Source organism: Oculina patagonica, chromosome 1 (genome assembly GCF_052425735.1).
Source record: "Oculina patagonica isolate OP01 chromosome 1, crgOcupat, whole genome shotgun sequence".
NCBI classification, from domain to species: domain Eukaryota; kingdom Metazoa; phylum Cnidaria; class Anthozoa; order Scleractinia; family Oculinidae; genus Oculina; species Oculina patagonica.
In genome coordinates, this window is record NC_135758.1 from 35,658,603 (window position 1) to 35,667,556 (window position 8,954).

The 8,954-nt window shown below is 40.4% G+C and overlaps 2 protein-coding genes across 3 annotated transcripts in view; both read right to left on the bottom strand.

Annotated features, from left to right (window-relative positions):
- Positions 1–8,954, bottom strand: part of LOC144666885 (short transient receptor potential channel 4-like) — a 92,557-nt gene that overhangs the window by 74,039 nt on the left and 9,564 nt on the right. The window lies entirely within an intron of this gene.
- LOC144666903 (short transient receptor potential channel 4-like) overlaps positions 3,784–8,954 on the bottom strand; it is a 37,432-nt gene continuing 32,261 nt past the window's right edge. The window contains exons 6-10 of one of the 2 annotated variants that reach the window (XM_078528353.1): positions 8,768–8,920; positions 6,902–6,973; positions 4,761–4,796; positions 4,311–4,409; positions 3,784–3,914 (exon numbers count right to left, since the gene is read on the bottom strand). In XM_078528353.1, coding sequence (XP_078384479.1) covers positions 3,828–3,914; positions 4,311–4,409; positions 4,761–4,796; positions 6,902–6,973; positions 8,768–8,920 — 447 coding nt within the window. In that variant the 3' untranslated portion in view covers positions 3,784–3,827. Of the gene's footprint in view, positions 3,915–4,310; positions 4,410–4,760; positions 4,797–6,901; positions 6,977–8,767; positions 8,921–8,954 lie in introns of both variants that reach the window. The other variant, XM_078528346.1, reaches the window with a different exon arrangement.

Sequence of the window (8,954 nt, forward strand, 5' to 3'; positions counted from 1 at the left end):
CATTCCACGGTAATGGTACCGGGAATCGTCAGGTCCTTTAGGGTGAGGGCTTAAGGATTGAGACTGAAGTAATGCCTGGAAACTTAAGGCTTGAGGCTGATCGCTGGTGTTTTCGAGCTGACTTGGCTCCTTTTTCGTTTCACGCCGCTTTTCAATTTGATTCCTGGTTTTCTTGTAAAACCACTTTCTGGTATTTTCTCGTTTCTGTACGTTGATGGTGATGTCTTTGGTCTTCTTACCGCTTTCTGCCAAGATTGGTGCTGCCTGCCGACCATCTCAAATAATACACGCTCATCCAAGGACTTTGATCGTACCATTTCACGATAAAGATGTCGCGAATCTTTTGATGGAAGGCTTGAAGAATGAGGCTGAACTGATGCCCGGATTTTTGAAACATGAGGTTTATCGCTGGTGTCTTCCTGATAACTTCGTGTTCCTTTTCCTGTCCACCCGCTTTTAACTTTGATTCCAGGTTCTGATGTGATGACCCTAGGTTGATGAATATCGACGCAGATCACTCTGTTTGTTGCGCGCGATGGAGTTGACGCACGCCTTCCCCGCTCCACTTGCCCATGGCTCCTTCGCTGATCAGTGCCTCTGAGGTTTGTAATCGAGCCGCAGCATCGAATTCGGGATCTTTGTATGCGGTTGTTCTCCGGGTTATCTTCCACTGACTGGACAGAACCAGCGCGTCGGACGTTTTTCTTTACGTCGGCTGTAGTCTTCTTCTTCATCTTTAACATCTCCAGCATCGCGTTTCTATAGCGGTGGTCCCGGTAGCAATAAAGAACAGGGTTGACAGCGGAGTTGAGCTGCGCAATCATCATCGACCAACGGAAATATGAACTTCTACGAAGTGCGGGATATGCGTCTCCGAAGAAAATGTAGACGGATGAAGGGATGAACGAGATTAACACTGCAGCTGTCAGCATGGCAGTCGTTTTTGCGACTTTGGTGGCGAGCTTGGCTCTGATGAGAGAACGGACTTCGGTGATTTTGTTCATGTCTCGTTTGCGCACACCAAGGTAGACCATTATGTAGAAATAGCCGACTAGTATTATGCACACAACCCCAGGGACAGAAGCAACCATGTTGATGATCACAAGGTATTCGTGCGGGACACCAGCGATTCTCATTATGCGTGGTGGGATTGCTATGAACACAGTTACCAGCCATGCAATTCTTGCATACTTCGTGACACGACCTTTGGTAACAATGCTTTTATATTCTCTCCACTTTCTTACCGCCACGTACCTCTCCCAAGCAATCAGAGCTAGGTGATACGTGGACGAGCAACCTCCGACATACAGTGTCATATCATTTACGAAAGCGATTCGACAAAAAACGCTCGGACTCAAATACTGCTTGAGAAGAATAAACACATCTAAACAGATAGTCAACGGCATGGAGACAGCGCCCATCAGAACATCTGCTACTGCAAGGCTTGCCAACAGAATGTTCGAGTTGTGTTCTTTTAACTCTCGTCTCAGTTTTACTGCTACGATAACTAAGATGTTAAGAAGAAGGGCAATGGGGCAAATAATGATTGTGATCGCGGCGGCAATCTTGAACTCGGTTCTGTCGCTTAAAACCCAAACATGTATTGGTTTACCTGGGCAAGAAAACTCGGACAGCACCTGGCTTGAAGTATTCGCAGACAGATCTGTATTGCTGGAGTTCATCTTGATGGGACGAACACTTCGTTCAACACAAGAACTGATAAATAACGTTCAAGTACTCACTGCGAGAGGCTTGGCCATGTCTTCTCCTTTGGTTTTCATAATCATCTCCTTCTTCTAGTTGTTCACCATACTTCGTTCAGTAAACGCGTTGCAACGAGTGAATGCTGAACTTGTTTATTAAACATTTTCAGTGGTCAAGTTGTTTGGGAATATCCTGCATTTTTGTTAGGCAAATGAACGGAAGCGGGGGCAGAGCAAAAAATGGGACATGGTGAAACCTATTATCATCAAAAGAAAAAGACACAACTGTTTATCTAATGACGAAACGGCTTCTCTAATGATACGTTTGCAGCAGTTATTTCTAGTGGAAGTTACAGCTTAATTTTATTTTTTATCAGTATTATTGTATATATGTTTTATAATTTTTAGGCATTTATATCCTTCTGTTGGATAGAGGGACACGAAATCATTAGTAGCTTAATAAGTTTTAACTTATTAAGCTACTGATACTCTCTAAAAAAGCTTTTATGTATACCAAAACAAGAAACAAAGCAACGAAAAAACCTTAATTATGGGAGCTTTTAGGTTAATATCCGTGTACGTGATACAGTGTGGAAAGAGACAATGGCCTAAAAAAGTTCAGAAAGATTATTTTGACAACCCATATATGGAGATTGTGAAGAGTCTTCATCTCTATCTTTCCCTTCGAGTGTTCATTTTCAGTTATTTACGACTAAACTGAAAATACTTCGATATTGCTATCATAGCTTTTCCAAATTAAAGGGATCTGTTTAATGTCAGTGCTAATTAACCGTGCAAAAAGTTTCATTAACAAACATTATTTCAAATAATGATGCCTATTGATACCGTGGGAATTTAGAGAAAACACACATGTTAGAAAAACAACTTATGAATAAGATAGGAAATCCTGAGAAACAAGTTAAACAAATGATTCATATCTTTCTGTTTAAGTTCTTTTTAACGAAAATATATTTTTATGTTCGGCTCGATCCAATTTCACTTGAGAAAAAAATACAATGCGACATGTGAATAAACGATTTCAAACGTTATCCTGTTGGGGACAGAGAATGTATCTTTTTAATAAAAATATACTAAAATACTGCAAAATGTCAAACAGCGTTTCCTAAGCCAAGCATTTTTTGTTATATATGAGAGGTTGAAAAAATAATCTACTTTCTGTGTATTTGAAAGTAAAAGTGTTTGATTGACAAAAACTAGATTGGGATATCTCGGAAGAGTATTAACCACCTGCTCCTAGTTGCGATCATAGCTCATTATAAACATTGTTCATATAACGCGCCCGCTGATTGGCTAAGTCGTTTTGCACATGGCAAGGTTTAGTTATCACCTTATGAGGTATGTATGCATTTTGTTTGCTTTTTTTCACAATTAACAATTAGATTACTAGCCCGAGTTTTCTATGAGCGAATAGTGAGCGAGGCACAAAGACGAAATAGAAAACTAGGGCGAGCAGTGTAAGTATTGTTTTAGTAGACTGCCGGCGGGGTGGAAGCCAAATAACCTAAGAGCAGATAACTAGGAGGAGCCGAGTAGTCTGATGGAAGTTCGTTTTCGCTCTCCTCCAAGTACCGAGAGCTTGGAACAGGCTAACATCATTGGAACTTTGCAAACCGACCAGACAACCAAATAGCTTTGTGTTATCTATTTTGACTTAAGTTGCCGATAAGAAACACATATACGGGTTATTAATTGACTTCCCAGCCTCGTTGCTGACAGCACTACCTAGAAATTGAACTGAGTGCATGTGTCATACTCAACTTCTTCCCGATGATCTTTTTACATGGCACCCAAATTTAAATTGGCTTTACATGGCACCACTTCTAAGCTACCTGACTACTTCCCAATATAACAAGTTTCTAATTGCTTCATCAGCGCCGAGTAAGCAAACTCCGTCGTTGGAAAGTTCGCGCATGCTTGAACATTGGTGGAGCAACAATAAACTTTTATCTTGGTTATCTCGAGTCTTTTCCTTTCAATTTACAGAGCTATACTAGTTCTTATTTTCCTTTACTAAGCGTTTATTTTTTATGAAAAAAATATAATGCAGTTTTTACGCAGAGGCAGAAAACATAAATTTGCACTCGTCACCCGATTTGCTGCTGGTCACGGTGAGGTAATTTCTTTCCATCTAGCTGAGTAACGCCTTTTCAGATTCTTCACGACCAATGTTTTCATTTCCTGCAAACGTCTCTGTAATAGTAAACAGGAAAGAAATTTGGTTAAACAAATTAGCAATGTGTAATTTAAAGGCAAGTGTTAAGCTCGTAGCAGTAGTGAAACGCCCGACAAGTGTTGCGCTTATCCAAGCTTCGAACTTGTCGGTTCAGTTCCTTATGCAGCCGAATCAAACTTGAAAAAATGTGTGCGTAAGACCTTAAGGAAAAATATAGAACTCGGCTAATTAAGAGCTTCGTTAGTTGATTTACAGCCTCAATGCCCTCTGTCGTGCGTCATATAATATTGAATCTGGGTCCTATATCCGTCTACGATTTCAAGTGACTAACTCCTGCAAATTTTTAAATAGAAACTGCGCAATAAAATAGTATAAATAAAAGCGAAATATAAAACACAGCGTGGATAGCATACCTCTCTCATTGAATATTTCTCTGCCTTGCAGCAGATGCAGCCAAACGTGCATCTGCAGGTACCACCAGAACAAATACAGGTACAGCAGCTGGCAAAATGCTACAACATCAATGTAAAGTAGTAAGTAAAGTCTGTCTCCGAGCCATGAGGCCCATACAGCCGGACCTTATCCCGGTTTCCGTATCATTATGCGTGGATTTTCTCTCCCCCTGGGTGGTTTTCCTGCTCCCCCATCCCCGTTCCCTTTTAACCGGGTGTAGAGAGGAAAAATGAGAGTAATGTAAAACCAAAAAACAAACCCACCCCCCCCCCCCCCCCCCCCCCCCCGGGGGCCACCCACACCCCCCCCCCCCCCCATCAATGAACAGTGATTTATTCATTTCGTCACCGACCCATTAGAGACAACGAATGAAGAAAGGAAATTAAAAGTATCGGCAAAATGATAATTACCCGAGTTATCCAGTTTGGTTCTTCGTGATTTTCTTCCTAATGTAAATAGAAGTACGTTATGTTAACTACTTTCAGTGTTAGTAATACGTTTACTCGTTGCTTTCTCAAGTTCGGTAACGGACTGTGCAATAACTATCGTGGAAGGGGGGGGGGGAGAGAGAGTGGATATTAAGGAAAATCGATGAAAAGATGCTATGGGATACTCAGAGTAAAAGAATTCACTTGGTTGGGATGGGGGTGGGGTGATGTCCTGGCAATTTGTTTCCTATTTCCGCTCTCATCGATACCACCATATTTTTTCGAGATAAATAGAAAGACAAGTATTGTTAAAGGTAAGGGCGAGGACGGACTCAATATGATTGATTTTTCAGTATTTAATGAAACGTTGAAAGTGGTCTGGGTGACGTGCGCTTGTGTCAGTCTAATGACCAAAGGCAATGGAAAGTTATTCCATTTTTCTTAGTGAAATATACACACTTCCAGATATTTCCTGGAAAGATCTAGAGGAGAATAAAGCTGAGACTTCGACGGCTAAACAAGTGAAGATCTCCCAAATATATATCTTAAGGACATGATTACTTTGCGTCAGTCTGAATGTTAACCTGTTACAACTACTTATAGCCTCGACTCGTTTCGTTACTTATACTATTTATGTTCTCGAAGATATTAGCCTTTTTAGGCTACTCTGTAATTCGAGTATAAATAAAGGTCATGTAATGTAAAATCTATCTCAAGCAGCATGAGCCTAAGGGAAGTGGAAATAAAGCGACACTGGTAGCACGAGTTCTTCATTACGCTCGTGGTTATCCTTATTTCATTTCACCAGAAACTCAAGGGAATGGGGAACGGGACACTTAATATTTCAGTGTAAGCGAATCCGCAATTGCAATCACTGCAAATGAGTCAGAAAGCGAATCATATTTGGAAGTTGCATTGCTGAACTTTGCTACAACTTTTTCTGTTGTACTGTTACAATTCAACGTTCAGTAGTATTTTTTCGTGTTTCACAAGCGCATCTTAAGAGAATCCAGGTGTCGTTTATGTGTATCGAAGGGGGGAGGGGATGCTGGGCGTATAATTTCGTACTAGGTAACACCCGTTTTTCAAAGCGTCGGTTCGTGTCTTCACATCAAATAAGCGGTATTTCATGTTCAAAGCGTGGGTTCGCGTCATCACATGTAATACAGGCGTTGAATTGAGAAATTGGTGGTCTGAATGAGGCACGAATAGCTAAATATTTAATTATCGACTTCTTAATCAAACCGATCACGCAACTGATCGCCAAATTCTTCCTTGCGGTGCATTGGCGAAATTTGACCTGACCTGTACAAATTTACGCTACCCACTGCCCCAGTGCAGCTAATTTGTCACGACTGACAATTTTCCGATTAGTCACGAGCTTTTCCGGCCAAACTCCCTCAGCGCAATCAAGAACAAAAGGACTATTGTTTTGCGCTTAATGGGAAAAGTTGAGCCACAACAAAAGACTATTTCTTGATACGGAAGTAACTTAGGTAGTGCGTCCCTCATGAACTGTGACAGTTCATGATCACGAGGGACGCACTACCCAAGTTACTTCTTTGGAAGACGGGTGTTACCTAACTATCATCGGCTGTACTCCCTATGTATTTTCTCGGAGGAAATATGATGTAAATCCACTTTTTCATATATTTGCTATCATAATTTGATACAAATTATCACGCACTTTTTATGTCCCAAACCAATTTATTGGTTTTCGGGCATTTAAAGGCGACACTAAAGCTTTGAGCTTTGCAATGCAAAATTTTACGCTTATGGAAGATGGATATATTTTATAAAATGCTGTAAAATTCGCTTCAGTGGAGTTGTAAAATCGCATTTATTATCGGGCAATTGGAGGGGCTTCAACCACCTCACTTCTCTTCCTTTTGGCATGCAATCTTACTTCCTTATGTTCTGTGCTGTTTCCAGAAGAGGAAAAGGAGTAATTAAGTGATATGACAGAGGCAGGTCCACATATGTAAATAAGCAAATCAGAAGGTTGTTGATTATACTTTATTATAATCATTTGCATGCAAGAAAAACGTGCTTGTGTGTGAGCAAGTGGGTTAGTTACTACTATGCATATATGGTAACAGTTTAACAAATATTTAATAACTAACCTGTACATGTAAACGGCCTTGATCTTCACGTCCCTGCACTAGCGAGGTGCTTTGCTGCGGGTCATTTTGGCTCTGCTTGAAGTAAACACAGTTATAATACGTAAGACGTAAGTCTAGTTAATATAGCTAATTCATGGGCGTCGCATCATAACTTCCTTAGTAGTGACCATCCTTGTTCGTTGTCGGTTTGTTATTACGTCTGTGGTTTGTTCCTACCTTTCAACTTCAAATTATTATTTTTGTTTATAACATAGGTAGCAGAGCCGCGTAATCAGTACAGTCAACTCTCGTTATAGCGGACACGCTCGGGGCGTCGTTTAGTGTCCGTTATAGCGAGAGTCCGTAATAGCGGGAGTCATTTCCAGTCAAACCTCCTTCAACTGGGATCAGGATTTTGTCCGTAATAGCGAGTGGCCGCAATAGCAGGGTGTCCGCAAGGCGAGAGTTGACTGTATACGTAAGCGTGCAATAGTGGACGCCCATAGCGTGAGCAAATCTTTTTGTCACGTACACTTCCACCTGCAATGTTATAAAGCAATTGGTTTATGCTTTAGCGTGCACCAGATATCGAGTCATGGTACACGCGGGAAGCTTTGAGAACACTTATTAAGCTAGAGTTGCTCTCGGCTAACGCATCGAGCAACCCTTTTTCGAAGAAAAAAAAACGAATGCATTTTTTTCTAAATTAAGTTAACCGTCAGCGAATAAATAATACGGTGTCAGTGTATTTGAACAGCATCTTGTCTTTAACTGGAAAAAGTCAGCCTACCAGTCAATCAGCACTTTGTCAAAAGTGGCGGGCTGACTGTTTCATTTTCATACCGTTTTCCCGCACAAGCTCGCTCATTTAAAGTTTTTGTTTTACCTTATTTCTTAATTTACATTACACGAAAATGTACCAACAGAATCGTAGGATTTAAATTTCGAAGAACTTGGAAGAAAAACGTTTTCTTGTGTGAATAAATGATAAAGAATTGAAGATAATTAAAAATTAAAGTAATTTTTATTTACTGCCCTCTGTTTCCTCGACGACCTGAGAAAACGACAAATAGATGACAAACAGAAAGTTAGTTACAGCGGAGCCCTTAACACCGGATCTAAATAACATTGTCAATTTAACTAGAAGGGGCAAGATTTTGATAAATTGTGAGTTATTAATCTCGATCTTCACAAAATTAACCAGATTCACCTTCGGACGTGCATGCAAATTCATACTCTCACCGAGGTACAAGAGAGGGGGGGGGGGGGCTATTACTGTTAATTCGCAGCGAAATTATTTTGCACTGGGTAAAAGACCCTTAGCTTACTATACAAGATGACATAATTTTTGTTGGCTGTGACGTCATATGACGTTGCTACAGCCACCATCTTGGATGATTTCGCTTTATTTTAGAAAGTCAAAAAATAAGGAAATTGATATAAAATCAAGCTATAATGCTAATGGCATGCGAAATTAAACAAATCGCACAGTTTTGTTTTGCAAAATCTGGAAAATAAAAAATTATGTCGAAAGTGACGATTTTTGGTCAAACCTGCTTGTAATTATGACCTTGTCATGGCAACTTCACAAATTATGGACACATAGTTCACACAGCAAAATGTTTGCAAGGAATAAATGAACGGCTACTGAAGGTTTCAGTATCATAGAGTAAATCCCCTTTTCAAAATTAAGAAAAAAACCTCCGGGGGCGGCGGTGGCATCAAAAAAGCCCGAGGTTTATTTCCCATTGAGGTTTAATATCATTGTCCGCAAAAATGGCCCTCTGATATGCTAGACATAAAACCACTATCTAATCAAATAAGATCTCGGGGACAACGGAGACCGAGCGAGAAAAGGAATTCCTTAATGATAATGAGCTATCTTACCTCTTTACAGCAACAAGTTTTACAGAAGTTTGGTCGAAAACAGTACAAAAAATAGTACACGATGTTGAAAGGCACGGGAATAGTATTGCCTTCGTCGATCCATTCCAGCCACATCTGGGTTCTTGAGAATTGCCACTCTACAATAGCGTTTTCCTACGAAAGAAGACTTTGGTTTGTAATCGATCGC